The sequence below is a fragment of the Scyliorhinus torazame genome, chromosome 9 (genome assembly GCF_047496885.1).
Source record: "Scyliorhinus torazame isolate Kashiwa2021f chromosome 9, sScyTor2.1, whole genome shotgun sequence".
Classification (NCBI taxonomy): Eukaryota; Metazoa; Chordata; class Chondrichthyes; order Carcharhiniformes; family Scyliorhinidae; genus Scyliorhinus; species Scyliorhinus torazame.
Window position 1 is genome coordinate 91661846 of NC_092715.1, and position 16877 is coordinate 91678722.

The 16877-nt window shown below is 44.7% G+C and overlaps 1 protein-coding gene across 1 annotated transcript in view; it reads left to right on the top strand.

Moving 5' to 3' along the window:
* adgrv1 (adhesion G protein-coupled receptor V1) overlaps positions 1-16877 on the top strand; it is a 981490-nt gene that overhangs the window by 309566 nt on the left and 655047 nt on the right. The window contains exons 45-48 of the mRNA XM_072516264.1: positions 1256-1380; positions 9088-9269; positions 9387-9533; positions 16523-16633. Of these exons, the coding sequence (XP_072372365.1) occupies positions 1256-1380; positions 9088-9269; positions 9387-9533; positions 16523-16633 (565 nt within the window). The remainder of the gene's footprint in view (positions 1-1255; positions 1381-9087; positions 9270-9386; positions 9534-16522; positions 16634-16877) is intronic.

A 16877-nucleotide genomic window follows, 5' to 3' on the forward strand; every position in this document is an offset into this window, starting at 1 on the left:
ACCTCAGTATGGAGGCACCTAAGCCTGCTGTTATGGGCCAGGGTTTAGAGAACACCAAAGTATATCATGGAGTTCACCTGACCCCACAACCTTTAATAGATTTTGGTTATGGGGAACACAAGGGCCCACTTTAAAGATGTGATGCAACAGAGATCTAAGTATTTTTTAAAACAAAACAATGTTTATTCTATGAATTCAGTTCACACTTTATAAACACATCGTAAACAGCTTATTAACTACCAACACTGATAATCCCCACAGATACAATACTCTATAGGTAACCCTTAATAACTTTCCTAACAACATCCATAAGTCAAAAAGACCCTTTTAAACAAAGACAACATGTTTGAAATCTCTACAGATAGCAGGTATCACTTTTAAATTATCAAGTGATCTGAAGACCTTTTTAATCATACAGAGAGAGACTCCAACATCCTGTAGTCTGAATACAGCTTTCAACTGAAAGCAAAACTAAGACACACTGCAGCTCCCAGCTCAAAACAAAAGTAAAAGACAGAATCACATTCCAGCTCCACCCACACAATGACATCACTGCAGCTATTTGATGAACACCCATTTCTTAAAGATAGCCTCCCATGACACTGCGGAGAAATAATTAAATAAAGAGTTCCATAGCCTGTTAGGGTGAAAGGGGAAACCCCTTCGCAGGCCTAGTGAAGGACAGGGCTGTGGTCTTCCATCCCTGTGGCCTTGTCATTGGGACAGCAGGTCATCATTCCAATGCCTCCCCTTGCCCCTACACATGGCATAGGGCTGCTCCAATTGGGGGAATATAACAGCGCTGGTGTAAAATGGCCTCAAAATGGGGCTTCACTTGTTTTAATTGGCTGCTCACTACTGTGGACTTGGCAGCTGACTCTCCCTACTAGCTGCCCTGGGGAAGGACCCCAGGAGGCGGGAATTTGTTGGAGAACAGCCTTATTTACCCCTGTCCCCCAATATTTTCTTGGACCCCCCTTCCTTGCTTTCTCCCTCACTCCCACCCCCTTCCACCAATCCAACTCCATCAGTATTGGAAAACCCAGCCCCAACCCCATCAGTATTGGAAAATCCAGCTCCTTCTGCATTGTAAATTCTATGATTCTAGTATCAATTGTTAGTGGGTTCCCTAATGCACCAGCTTTGTGTCTAACCGTTTTGCAGGGTTAACCTTAATATTTACAATGTTGGCTTGCACTTCAACTATTTCATTTTTGAGAGTTAGAATGTTTTACATCTTTGTTGTTTTATTTAGGACTCGCTCAGTGATTGTGGAGGAAGGCAATCGCACTTTGTATTTAAAGGTTTCCCGAAGTAATGGTTTGGAGAATAGAGTCACTGTGGAGTGGGAGACACAGGCTCAAACAGCATTTGGATTAAGTGAGTTGTAGAATTGCAACTGCTTTATAATGACCAGTAGAAAAACTGCTCCAAAATGTTACATGTAATTCTAATTTAATAGTTAAAACTTTAACTTGCTGAATTAGTCAAAGTATGGAATATTACATTACCATTGACAGTTAATAATATTTTATCTGGAAGAATTTGCAGAATAATAACATGGTGGAATTTCTGGGCTTTTATATTTTAATTATTATAATTTATTTTACATTTTCTCTCCTTTGATTTTATAAATCCTCCCATACTTCATATCATTGCTTGAATGCCAAATTAGGATGCTAAGATTTTTTCCTGGTCTTTGACAATGTTGTTTTAGAACAAGCCCTGAGTGTTGGTTGAGCAACCTTGCTGAGTTACATCATACTGCTCAGTGAGAGGTTAAATGTGGCCAACAATCCAACGTACCGCCATCCTGATGTACTTAATGTACAGTTTATTGTTGAAACAGAATCTGTGTATCTTCATCTTTTCTGTTCAATGGTTAATTTAGCAAGAAATGTCACTGTTTGCGCATAGTGTTGAAGGTATCTTTGTCAAGTCAATTTGTTTTGTGTGTTAATTTATTGTTTAATATATTCCTGGGATTGATTTAAATTGGAAAATTAAGGTGAAAAGCTGATTGTGCAGGGCACTACCAAAATTAAAAACATAACTCAGGAAGTGGTGATTAAGTGACATAATTCTTCGACATCAAAAGCACGCTGATTGTGGCTTGGAGGTCGAACTGAAGTGGGCAACGAGTTCCATAATGCTGGGAGAATTCGGAATTTTGGCAAGTTGTGACAATTCTTGGGGCAAATTCCCAGCTCCCCCGTGGCGGGTTTTCCTGTAGCGGAGGTGGCTCGCCATTGGCTGCCGGTGGGATTCTCCAGTCCCAGGCAATCGATGGCGATTTACATTCCTCACCTGCGCAGTTGCAGAGGGGGGGGGCTTCAGCGCAACCAGAAGATCTCGCCGGCAGGCAGGGCTGGGGAATTCCATCCTTGATTTCTGAATTGTAGGAGATACAATTGACCATTGGCGATAGGGCACTTGCTTTACGATTTACCTGATATTCATTTCCAATTAATTTTAAGCACACCATGAAGCCTTTTGCCCTTTAGCACATACTCTTTTATTTAATTTAATTTTTAAACATTTAGCTATATCCATTTTAAAAGCTATTACAGATGCGGCTTCCACTGTTGTTTTTGGTCCTTAAATCCTGTCACATGTTTTTCTTCCTCGATGTTTTCTTATTTTCATTTTATATTTATGCCTTCTAACTACCAACTCCTTGCCCTTTATCCAAAAAAGCACAGTTTTGAGCACGTCTATTAGATCTCCTAAACCTCCATATCCTCTTTTGATTTTTCCTCACGTGCACTGAGCTATTTTCGTATCTGCCTGCTCAGTCCACTAACGTTCTATTTGCTCACGGTTGTTTACAGTCCACATTACATTTAACCAAGTTCTTTATTTTTGTATCATTTGTGAATTTTTATAGTGGCCATGATCCACTGTCCTACTCGCGCCCGACCCAGTGATGCGCCGAGACTATTAAATCTTGCGAGATGACGCTCATTACATCGTTCGAGACCTAACGGGATCCTGCGAGGCTTTGTGTTCTGGATCCTGCCCTCAGAATTTGGCCCAAGAATTGTCACAACTTCCCCCAATTCCAAATTATCCTAGCATTATGGAACTCGTAACCCACTTCAGTTCGCCCTCCCACCCACAATCAGCGCGCTTTTGATGTCGAAGAATAATGTCACTTAATCACCACTTCCTGATTTATCTTTTTAATTGTGGTAGTGCCCTGCACAATCAGATTTTCACTTTAATTTGCCAATTTAAATCACTTGCATATTCAAGTCAGTAGTTAATCTCACTTGAACATGTCTATGCTGGAGTTACCCAAGGTGCAGGATCAAACGACCTCACCTCGGAGACACTGCCGTGGCGTCGTTTAGCACTGGTTTCCACAAACGTGGACCAGGAGTAGTCGGCTCTTGGCACTGCTAGCCTGGCACCCTGGCAATGCCACACTGACACTGTCAGGGTCTCCCGGTGGCATTGCTAGGCAGTCATGGGTCCTGCCAGGGTACCAGGCCAACAGTGCCAAGGTGCCCATGTGTCAGGTTGCTTGTGTGGGGATCCAGCCTGGGGATGCATTGCCTTATGAGGTGGGGTTCAGGGGGCTTAAGGATCCCCTAATTGGTAAGTTGGAACATTGGAGGGGGGGGGGGGGTCAGGAGGCGACTGGGGAGGGGTCGAGAGATCAGTGTGCCATTTAAAAATGGTGCCCAGATCTCTTCCTGCACTGCGAGCTGAGCTTGAGTCTAAGCCTGGATCGGCGGGGTGCTCCTAACTGAGGCCTCAAAAAAAAGGGGAGTCCCGTTTAACAGCGGGGCTATTCTCAGTGCTGCAATCAATGGGAAATGTCCTGTTAAACAAGCTCAAAATGTGAGTTTCCCCCCCCTCCAATTAAATCGCACTCATTGTCTCCCATTAGCTAAACCTGCATCATCAATGTCCTGTGGATATAAAGAAGTGGGACACCAAGTAAACTGGTATAGTTAGAGCTTAGAAGACACTAGAGACTTCAGTCGAGTACTGATCCTATACAACTCTAGGTATAAGAAAGCAAGAATGGTGATGATGACGTCTAGATAAAGGGTGTGAACTTTCCTCCTGTAATGGTATGGGAGTCCTATAAAGCTGTACTTTTCTGCCCTGTGCCACTGGCTACCTCCTGCTGGATAAGGAAGTTGTATGTGGTGGTTTCCCTTGCAAGAGCCAGAAGACCTTGTATGGATGCAATCTTGAGGTTACACAGCCTAACTGGCTCACGAGATGCCAGGATTCAAAATTTGGTCAACACATGTGCTGTCATGTCCATAAGACATGAAAGAGATAATAAACTATTTCAATCGAACCTTACTTTCTGCTTTAAAAATTAACTTTGCACCAAAACATGGCTGCACAGTATTTAAAAATTGTCTGCAGTTCTGGAAATTTTCGACCGGAATTACAGGACAAAGCTCAGCCCTCATCCTTGTGAAATCTTACACCTATCATTATGTGGATCCATTACAATCAATAAAACAAGGGAGCAGCAGACAGAATATCTTCCCAACAAGGACTTATAAGAAAGAGAAAAAAAACCATTGAAGTGTGCTATAACTGCAGAAGTGCTAAAAGCCACCACCTATCTCTTGAAGTGAACAATGAATCCTGAGCAGAGACATAGAAACTGATTGTCAATCTGAAATTGACTCATCAATGGGCAACACCAAATAACCTAAGCTCCTCTGTCCTTAGTAAAGTTTTAGTGTTTCCCTGGACTCCCAGGGCAGCCTAATGTTGACATCCAGCCTGTCAGCACCAAAGCAGGACTCTAGGCTGACAATATAGCTTGCCTCAAGTCTAAATCTCCTTGAAACGTGGTTCTCTAGAAAATTCCTGCCATCACTGTGGAGCAGACCAAGAATTTGCGTCCCAACCTCATCTTGCTGCGAGATTACTAACTTTGAAGGAATTCTGCAAGTTCTCCAAGCTAGCTGAACCCAAATGAACTTTAAGTCCTATGTCATTGGGCTATGACATTCTGTAGTCAAACATTCATGTGAATTAATATCCTTATTTTTTTGTTTAAGTTATTCTTAGTTGTAAAACTCTTTTCTTTCCTATCCCCTTCTAGTGTGCTTGTGTGTTTGTGTGTGTGTATAATTGCGAGGACCATTCCTTGGGTTGGAATGTATGAATAAACAATACATCTGATTTAACGAAAAAGAGAGTTTTCTGCAAATCCCTTTAAAATTGACACCACAAGCAAGAATTCTAGGAAAACATACCACAGCCTGTCTTAAAAGTTAAAACACCTCTGCTTCCAGACAGATGGCGAAAGGAGTTCTGTTTGTGCCTCTTCCCTATCCATAACAGGGCAGGGAACCTCTTGTTGTTCATGCTGCACTCAACTTGCTGATAAGATATCTTATTGGATTTTTTTTCAATTGCAAATTGCCTGGAAGTACTTTGGAGTAGCCTTGGAGATTTTGGTGAGTTTTTAGATTTGCCCGAGTGTTGCTGTATCTTCACAGTTGGCGAAGATGACCTGTACACCTAAAGGCAGCAAAACATTTGAGGGTGTGGGGGGGGGGGGGGGGGCAGCAGTGACAGTGCCTCTGGATCTGCAGATTGACAGGGAGAAGGAGCAGAGTTCTACACAATCTCTGTGTCAGGAGGCTGGCTGGTATGCCATCCATTGCACTCAGTATTTCCATGTGTATATCCATCAGTGTCTTTTTGTATGCTTTTTAAGTATAGTGCTCATCCGAGTCCTCTCAAGCAGTACTCGTCTGCCTGGTCACCCTTTTGCGATCTGGCAACCAAACTATCTTTTCCTCCCATAGCCCACTTGTGACTGATGTCTCTCCATGTGTTGGATCCCCCCAACTTGCTTCCAAGATATGTGCAGTGCCAGTATCTGAGCTGCTGGGCTGTGAGTTTTTGATTAACTAACAGGGCCTTTTCATTAATGCTGTGCTTTTTAAAACACATACTTACGGGATTTGGGCATTGCTGTCTCAGCCAGCATTTGTTCCGATGGCCGCATGAGGCCCGCAGCACTGTCCCATCCACATAGCCACTGGTGTGCGGCACCAGGGGGAAGGCGACCCTGTACTCCCCAACCCCAGGTGCAGTACTGATACGAGATGGTGATACAGGATGGTGCATAGGTCTAGTAGTATGATGCTGTCCGTGAAGCCCAGCTTGGCATGGAGATGGAGGGCAATAACCGGTCTGTCCCAGTGGAGTATGATGTGGAGATGCCGGCATTGGACTGGGGTGGGCACAGTAAGAAGTCTTACAACACCAGGTTAAAGTCCAACAGGTTTATTTGGAATCACTAGCTTTCGGAGCGCAACTCCTTCATCAGGTGAGTGAAGAGGTAGGTTACACAAAAACAGCATATAAAATCAAAGCCAATGGTGCAAGATGATACTTTGAATGCAAATCTTTGCAAGTAATTAATTATTTACAGGTCCAGATGGTGCAACTGGAGATAGGGATAATCTCAGGTTAAAGAGGTGTGAATTGTCTCAAACCAGGACAATTGGTAGGATTTCACAAGCCCAGGTCAGACGGTGGGGGTGGTGAAGATGCTGTGATCCAGGATGAAGCAGATGAGTTGTAGAATTGCGTCTGGAGATTGGCAGTTGCCGGTGTCGAGTACTGAGGCTGTTGCAGTAATGCCGTCGTCATGCGGGATGCTGGTGTAGAGTGTCGAGACATCCATTGTGATGAAGAATGTTCCTAGTTCAACTGCTCCATGGGTGCCCCCACCATCTGGCCTGGGCTTGCAAAATTCTACCAACTGTCCTGGCTTGAGACAATTCATACCTCTTTAACCTGTGATTACCCTCTCTCCAGTCACACCGTATGGACCTGTAAAGACTTAATTCCCTGCAAAGACTTGCATTCAAAGTATCATCTTGCATCATTGACTTTGTCGATATATGTGTTTGTGCAACCTACCTCTTCAATCACCTGATGAAGGAGCTGCGCTCCGAAAGCTTGTGATTCCAAATCAACCTGTTGGACTTTAACCTGGTGTTGTAAGACTTCTTATTGTGCCCAGTAGAGTACGAACAGCACATCACGAGCACATCATGACAGAAAGGCTTTGTTGCACTCACCAAGTCACTGGCGAACTGAAGACCGCCTTGGGCATGCCACATATTAGTAATTGGGTTTTAGACTGGTGTAATTTCATGCTGGCATAACGTAAGATTGGAAGGCCTGATGGGATGCTGCCGGTCAACTGTTTTAATGAGGATTTATGAGATGCAAATTAATAAAAATAGTATTCACGTTGCCAGCCAACGGGAAGACCAACCCTTCATTGGGAGAATTGCAATGTGATTTTATGCCGGCAGGTTCCTGACTTTGTGGCTCCTGCTAGATTCACCACCCACCACCAAATCTGCCATGGGTGGGATGGGAGAATTCCACATGTTATGTTCTCCTCTGCACCCTTCTATGATGTGTCATTTTGTCCTGAGAAAGGACAGGTCCTACCATAGCTGAATAGCTGGCGATATGTAGAGGCAGCAGGAGATGAATGTAAGGCTGGTACCATTGGTGTATTTGTGACAATTATTTGCAGTATTTGGATGTTAGGACCCGGTCCTGAGTGACATGGACTGCTGTTAGTTGAGTAATAGCATGGGGCACATTGGGCAATGGGCAGTGTGAATGTTTTGAGGTGTGGTGGATATCAGCGGTGAGATTCTCTGACCCCCCGCCGGGTCGGAGAATCGCCGGGGGCTGGCGTGAATCCCGCCCCCGCCGGTTGCCGAAGTCTCCGGCACCGGAGATTCGGTGGGGGCGGGAATCGCGTCGCGCCGGTTGGCGGGCCCCCCCGCGCGATTCTCCGGCCCGGATGGGCCGAAGTCCCGCCGCTAAAATGCCTGTCCCGCCAGCGTAACTTAAACCACCTACCTTACCGGCGGGACAAGGCGGCGCGGGTGGGCTCCGGTGTCCTGGGGGGGGGCATGGGGCGATCTGGCCCCGGAGGGTGCCCCCACGGTGGCTTGGCCCGCGATCGGGGCCCACCGATCCGCGGGCAGGCCTGTGCTGTGGGGGCACTCTTTCCCTTCCGCCTCCGCCACGGTCTCCACCATGGCGGAGGCAGAAGAGACTCCCTCCACTGCGCATGCGCGGGAATGCCGTCAGCGGCCGCTAATGCTCCCACGCATGCGCCGCCCGGAGATGTCATTTCCGCTCCAGCTGGCGGGGCACCAAAGGCCTTTTCCGCCAGCTGGCGGGGCGGAAATGCGTCCGGCGCCGACCTAGCCCCTCAAGGTTGGGGCTCGGCCCCCAAAGATGCGTGGGGCGGCGCGATGCCCGTCTGATTTGCGCCGTTTTGGGCACCAGTCGGCGGACATCGTGCCGTTTCCGGAGAATTTTGCCCCAGGTGTCAAGTGAAAATGCTGAATAAAAAATATTTCAAAAAAATGCTCATCCACTGCCCACCACAGGTTTCCAGCTGGCATTGGCTGGTGGGCACTAAGAAATGCATACAGTATCCACAAAGCCTGTGCAAGTTAGGCTCTCTCCCCAATCTGGCACACCTTGGTATTCCTAAGCAAAATCAGGGCCAACAGAATGGTAGTATGAAGGTTCAGAAGAATTGCTTTTCCTCTGAAAAGAATCAACATAAACTTTCAAGAAAGCAAATGATTTGGGAATAAAATAAGTTGAAGAGATGGCAAGAGAGGCTACATTTACAAAAACACATCCTGAGATAGATTGGAATTATATCATCAGGGTCAGAGATCTTACTTGGGCCTGATGGGATCTGGTTAAAATAAAACTTAAAGCTGAAACAGGAATGAAATTGTTTACCAATCTAATCAAAACTCATGTTGACAGAAAAAATCAAATCAAGAAAGTTAACTTTTGTTTTACCAAATAAGTGGGATGAAAGAAAGGCGAATAATGAAAGAGAAGTGAATGATAGGTGGGAGATGAATTCATCAAAGTTAAAAGTGACAGTGGATGACGGACCAGGATGATGTTTTTGGAAGGACAGGGAATTGCAGCTGCTGCTCCTTTTTGATAACAAATTATTCTGTCCTGCTTAATATGTATTGTCAATTAATCTACTAATTAATATGCAAATTTATTTTATTTTTTCAGAGGGTGATATCCAAGTGCTGTCCACATTGCAGAATTTTCCTGAATCATTCGGCTCAGGTTGGTGTTTTATGACATTAAACAATACCCTGTTTGGAATTTTTCTTCGAGTGTCTAAAAGCAGCTCCAATGCGGATGCTTTATCAACACTTTACCAATGGCAGGGTGTATTTGTCCCAGTGCAGGTAAAATAAACTGATTATCCATTATTCCCATTGGAAATGAAAACTTTAACCTTTTTAACTCTTTCTGGTAATCTGTGAAATAACTAAGAAAATATGATGTCATTGTTGTTCTCTCAGAACTTCAAAATATGGAATCCCACAGGTTGCACAACCTTCATAAGAAATGATGCATCCTACATAATCATCACTCACAGCGGAATAACAGGAATGGAAGCATCCAATAACAGCGTTTACAGGTTTACAGGGCAATCTGAATTAGCATTGGTATGATCTATATATTGCCTCTTGTTTTTAATTATTAATTTAGATGTGCATCAACAAGCTATTTAGAGTTGTTTTTGACAATGAAATATTGTCACAAGGGAACAATCTGAGGAAGTATAATTGATTTCATAAGATCATAAGAAATAGAAGCAGGAGTAGGCCATTTGGCTCCCCCATTCGTTAAGGCCATGGCTGATGTGACTGCTTTAACTTCGCTTTGCTGCCTGTACCCAAAACCCCCCCACTCCTTTGTCAATCCAAATCTGTCCATCTCAATCTTGAATATATTCAATGACTTGGCCTCCACTGCTGTCAGTGGAAGAGAATTCTAAACTCTAACGACCCTCTGATGAATTAAATTGCTCCTCATTGCCATATTAAATTTTTTTTTTTTAAGTGTGCCTCCTAGTTCTAGATTCCCACACAAGAGGAAACATCCTCTGAGCATCTACATTGTCAAGCCCCCTCAGGAACCTGTATGTTTCAATAAGATCACCTCCCATTCTCCAAAGTGTAAATGAGTACAGGCTCAACCTGCTCAACCTTTTGTCATAAGCCAACCCCTTTATCACAGCAATTAACCTAGTGAACCTTCTCCGAACTGATTCCACTGGCAGTATATCCCCCTTTAAGTAAGGAGACCAAAACTGCTAGTGTGGCCTCACCAATACTGTGTAGAGCTGTAACAAGACTTCCCTCCATTTATATTCCACGCGCCTTGCAATAGTGACCAACTTTCCATTTGTCTTTCTAATTACTTGCTGTACATGCATGCTAACCTTTTGTGAGTCATGTACAAGGACACCTAGGTCCCTACGTACTGTAGTATTGAATCTCTTTCCAAATGCCTTGCTTTTTTATTCTTCCTGCCAAAATGGACAACCTCACATTTACTCATTTTATACGCCTTTTAATAATTTTATGCCCATTCTTAACCTATCTATATCCCTTTGCAGACTCTTTGTAATCATAGAACCCCGACAGTGCGGAAGGAGGCCATTCGGCCCATCGAGTCTGCACTGACCCTTCGGGGCATCATGGTAGCACAGTGGTTAGCACTGTTGCTTCACAGCTCAAGGGTCCATGTTCGATTCCCGGCTTGGGTCACGATCTGTGCGGAGTCTGCACGTTCTCCCCGTGTCTGCATGGGTTTCCTCCCAGAGTCCAAAGATGTGCAAGTTAGCTGGATTGGCCATAGTAAATTGCCCTTACTATCCAAAAAGGTTAGGTGGGGTTACTGGGTTACAGGATAGGGTGGAGGCGTGGGCTTAAGTAGGGTGCTCTGTCCAAGGGCCGGTGCAGACTCGATGGGCCGAATGGCCTCTTTCGCACTTTAAATTCTATGAAAGACCATCCTATGTAGGCCCAATCCCCTGCCCTATTCTTGCAAACCCAACTAAGGGACAATGGGCAAATTCCACACAGTCACCCGAGTATTCAGAATCAAAACCGGATCCCTGGGGCTGAGGCAGCAGTGCTGACCACTGTGCCACTGTACCACCCCTTGTATCCTCCTTACAACTTGTTTTCATACTGATCTTTGTGTCATCAACAAATTTGACAACAATACAACCTGTTGTTTCATCCAATTCATAATATGTATTGTAAATAGTTGAAACTTCAGCACTGATCCCTGTGGCATTCCACTGGTTACAGTTTGCCAACCTGGAAATGACCCATTCATCTCGACTCTCTGACCTGGCATTTCAAACTCAAGGGGGATAGTGGGAGTTCAGAGAAAGTCTTGGGAGAAACTGCCCATAAAGGCTGGATTTTCATTGTGAGTGAGGAAGGTAAGTGCAGGCTGCAGTCGGCCCAGCTGATCTGTGAAATGTCTGGAGGCAACCTCAGGGACCTGCTGGGTGCTGAGGCAGACTGTTGTAAAGGCCTGCCTTGGTGGTGTGAGACTTTGCCTTAGTTAAAATAATAGCAGAAAGGCCCTCCAGCCCTCAACCCCACATGCTTTCCATGCTACATCTTGCCCCATGGTCAATGTAATGTCTTCCACCCACCTCCTTGCCCAGGAGTGCCCACCAAACAACCCCTATGGCTCTCCATGCCACCATGCCAAACAATGGTTTGCCCAGTCATCCATTATATACTGTAGAATATATACATCCATTAAAGTTTTAACAGCTGAAACTGCAGGCACTTACAATCAAGCAAAAATTTCTCTGGGGCTCCTGTGTTTTTGAACTCTAATAGGTGTCAGGGCTGTCAGCCAAGAATACATGATGAGACTTGGCTAAGCACCCAGACATCTAATAGCCTGATGAGCTGCCTGAGCCCCAAGGAAAACGGTTATTGATAGATGAGGCTCTTTGGTTTCTCCTGTCAATTTCATGATGTTTATTTAATAATAAAAATAATCTTTATTGTCACAAGTAGGCTTACATTGACACTGCAATGAAGTTACTGTGAAAACAAGATGAAGAGGTTTTGTAATCTCTTCTGAAGTTATTGCAACTTTAAAGGTTGGATGATTGACACTTGTATTGAGTTGCAGTGAAAATTGTTTGTTTTTTTGAAAGAAAGTTGAAACTTATCAAATGTTAACTTTTTAAAAGCCTTTTGTTTTAAACATCCTACTGTCATTGCATGGTTCATTTTCTCAACACAGCCTATGTGGGTGAATGGGCATGAAAATGCAATAGCTTGGCATGAGGGGATTGAGGAGACATAGGATTTGTTTTTTTGGGGGGAGCTTACCTTGGCATGGAGGGGGCATGAGGTGCCATAGGGATAGTTTGGCAGACTTTACCTCGAAATGGGGGGGGGCATGAGGGAGGAACTTTTGAACTTTGTCCCTTCCTGCAGACTTCAGATTTCAGAGCTCTTGAGATGTCTGTTACACTCCTCGGTCTGTTACCGGAGCATAACAGACATCTACAGACGCTGAAAGATGCCCTCGTTCGAACGGGATATGGCGCTCAACTCATCGATCGACAGTTCCAACGCGCCACAGCAAAGAACCGCACCAACCTCCTCAGAAGACAAACACGGGACACAACCAACAGAGTACCTTTTGTCATCCAATACTTCCCCTGAGAGGAGAAACTACGACATCTTCTTCGCAGCCTTCAACACGTCATCGATGAAGACGAACATCTTGCCAAGGACATCCCCACACACCCACTACTTGCCTTCAAACAACCATGATTTGCAGCAAACTACCCAGCCTTCAGAACAGCGACCACAACACCACACAACCCTGCCATGGCAATCTCTGTAAGACGTGCCAGATCATCGACCATACACGTGAGTACACCACCCACCAGGTACGCGGTACATACTCGTGCGACTCAGCCAACGTTGTCTACCTCATACGCTGTAGGAAAGGATGTCCCGAAGCGTGGTACATTGGCGAGACCACGCATACGCTGCGACAACGGATGAACGGACATCGCGCAACAATCGTCAAGCAGGAATGTTCCCTTCCAGTCGGGGAACACCTCAGCAGTCAAGGGCATTCAGCCTCTGATCTTCGGGTAAGCGTAACCAAGGCAGCCTTCAGGACACGCAACAACGCAGAATCGCCGAGCAGAAACTTATAGCCAAGTTCCACACACATGAGTGCGGCCTCAACCGGGACCTGGGATTCATGTTGCATTACACTCACCCCCCACCATCTGGCCTGGGCTTGTGAAATCCTACCAACTGTCCTGGCTTGAGACAATTCACACCCCTTTAACTTGGGGTTACCCCTCTCTTTGGATCTGTACAGACTTAGTTAAGTGTGAAAATAGATAAGTCCCCTGGGCCGGATGGGATTTATCCTAGGATTCTCTGGGAAGCTAGGGAGGAGATTGCTGAGCCTTTGGCTTTGAACTTTAAGTCATCTTTGTCTACAGGGATAGTGCCAGAAGACTGGAGGATAGCAAATGTTGTCCCCTTGTTCAAGAAGGGGAGTAGAGACAACCCCGGTAACTATAGACCAGTGAGCCTTACTTCTGTTGTGGGCAAAATCTTGGAAAGGTGTGTAAGAGATAGGATGTATAATCATCTGGAAAGGAATAATTTGATTAGAGATAGTCAACACGGTTTTGTGAAGGGTAGGTCGTGCCTCGCAAACCTTATTGAGTTCTTTGAGAAGGTGACCAACAGGTGGATGAGGGGAAAGCAGTTGATGTGGTGTATATGGATTTCAGTAAAGCATTTGATAAGGTTCCCCACGGTAGGCTACTGCAGAAAATATGGAGGCATGGGATTCAGGGTGATTTAGCAGTTTGGATCAGAAATTGGCTAGTTGGAAGAAGACAAAGGGTGGTGGTTGATGGGAAATGTTCAGACTGGAGTCCAGTTACTAGTGGTGTACCACAAGGATCTGTTTTGGGGCCACTGCTGTTTGTCATTTTTATAAATGACCTGGAGGAGGGAGTAGAAGGATGGGTGAGTAAATTTGCAGATGACACTAAAGTCGGTGGAGTTGTGGACAGTGTGGAAGGATGTTACAAGTTACAGAGAGACGTAGATAAGCTGCAGCGCTGGGCTGAGAGGTGGCAAATGGAGTTTAATACAGAAAAGTGTGAGGTGATTCATTTTGGAAGGAATAACAGGAAGACAGAGTACTAATGGTAAGATTCTTGGCAGTGTGGATGAGCAGAGAGATCTCGGTGTCCATGTACATAGATCCCTGAAAGTTGCCACCCAGGTTGAGAGGGTTGTTAAGAAGGCGTACGGTGTGTTAGCTTTTATTGGTAGAGGGATTGAGTTTTGGAGCCATGAGGTTATGTTGCAGCTGTACAAAACTCTGGTGCGGCCGCATTTGGAGTATTGCGTGCAATTCTGGTCGCCGCATTATAGGAAGGATGTGGAAGCATAGGAAAGGGTGCAGAGGAGATTTACCAGGATGTTGCCTGGTATGGAGGGAAGATCTTATGAGGAAAGGCTGAGGGACTTGAGGCTGTTTTCGTTAGAGAGAAGAAGGTTAAGAGGTGACTTAATTGAGGCATACAAGATGATCAGAGGATTGGATAGGGTGGATAGTGAGAGCTTTTTTCCTCGGATGGTGATGTCTAGCACGAGGGGACATAGCTTTGAATTGAGGGGAGATAGATATAGGACAGATGTCAGACGTAGGTTCTTTACTCAGAGAATAGTAAGGGAGTGGAATGCCCTGCCTGCAACAGTAGTGGACTCGCCAACACTAAGGGCATTCAAATGGTCATTGGATAGACATAAGGACGATAAGGGAATAGTGTAGATGGGATTTAGAGTGGTTTCACAGGTCGGCGCAACATTGAGGGCCGAAGGGCCTGTACTGCGCTGTAATGTTCTATGTTCTAAATGCTCACATTCAAAGTATCGTCTTGCATCTTTGACTTTGTCTATATAAATGTTTCTGGAACCTACCTCTTCATTCACCTGAGGAAGGAGCAGTGCTCCGAAAGCTAGTGATTTGAAACAAACCTGTTGGACTTTAACCTGGTGTTGTTAGACTTCTTACTGTGCTCACCCCAGTCCAACCCCGGCATCTCCACATCATGGCTACCATCTTAAACATTCACTCCCTCCACTACCATCGTATAATGGCATCTACAAAATGTAGTGCAGTAGCTTGCCAAGCCTCCATTGATAACACCTTCCAAACTCATGACCTCTACCACCTAGAAGGACTAGGAAAGCAGACACATGAGAACACCACCACCTGAGATTCGCCTCAAAGTCACATACCAAGCTGACTTGGAACTCTCTTGTCATTCTTTCACTCTCGCTAGGAAATCCTGGAACTCCCTAAGATGCTGTGGATGTACCTACACCAGATGGCCTGCAGCAGTTCCAGAAGGCAGCTCACCAGCACCTTTTGAAGGGCAATTAGCGTTGGGCAACAAATGATGGCCTAGCCAGTGACACCGAGATCTTATAGGGGGAAAAAAAGCTGATGTCTGCTGAGGCAGCAATAAAGGCATTTTAGTTGTCCGGGGCACACTGAGTATTAGAAAATAGAAAGATCTTTTATTGGTGTTGCTGGATGTCTGGTAACTCCTGCTGGGTGGTATATATATTTAAGCCTGACCACTAGGTGCCACAAAAATACATAGCTATGAATGATCTCAGTGCATTCACATCTTCCGAGCCTGGGAGGAAGTGCTGATTGATTTAGGAAACAAAGATATGCACATACCTAGCCAGATGTGATTCCCACCAAATACCCCATTGTAACATGGTGTCACCTACAACATAGTCGTGAGACCTGAGGCGAAATTATAGCCAATCCCGCTGGTAGGATTTTCTGGTTCCGGCGCAGTCAATGAACTACAGAATGGCTTGTCACCGCGACGGGATCGTAAAATTCCAACCATAAACCCTGTGGATTATAGCAGAATTCCAGTGTAATTTTCAAACTGAGGACTTAAATCTGATGGATTTTTTGAAACAAAACAATTAATACCAACATACTTTGAAGTTTTTTGCCAAAATGTTTACCTGTACTTCAGTGAGTGATATGACCCTGAGTGCCAAATTGATCCATGCCAGCAGTGTGAAACAGGCCCGAAATGTCTTGCCAGCTTTATTTTTACTTCCCCTGATCTTTCAACTGCATTTCACTGAAGACTAGTTCATATACATTTTAACGATCTGTTCCCTTGTCTGACCTTTGTTTTTACCTCCTTTTGAAAATATTTTCTCAGTCAATGGGAAATTAAAGCTGATGCAGTGCAGATCAGGCAGCCAATCATTAAGGCCCCATTTCACAATGCTGGCATAACCCAAATTCACACCTAGGGTGGGATAGAACCCCCCCCCCCCCAACCTTTGTGGTGGTTGAGGTGGCCTGCCATTGACTAGTGGCGGGATCGGTCAACGGGTTTTCCCATTGTTCGCACCTTTAGCCACTGGTAATGGACCAGAAGATCCCGCCAGTGTATTTTATCAAATGTGGTTCTATTATTCTGTGATATGAAGTGCTTGAATATCAAATCCGATTAATGCATTGCTATAATAAATTCAAGATATTATCTTAGTTTTTGCTTTGGTTTCCCCCACAGATTCAGTCTTTGATTGTGTCCGAAACCAGTGATGTGAAACACTTTACACAAGACAACCAGGATTATTTGATCATTAGTAGTCAAGCGGATACTCTTGACAGTAATTCAAAGGTTAATTTTGAGATGATACCAGATTTACTGGCCATAATCTTGTACAAACTCAGTTTCATGATAGCCATTATTTATATCATGATAAAAAGAAAGCAAAAGTTATGTCTTGCAACTAGTTAGCTGAAACACAAAAATTTTCACCAGATAGATTTCTGCTTTCTTTGCGCTTCATGCACTTCAGCCGCAAAACTGCTGAACCTTTGACTCCTATGCTTATAATGATATTTTTGATAGAATCCGTTGG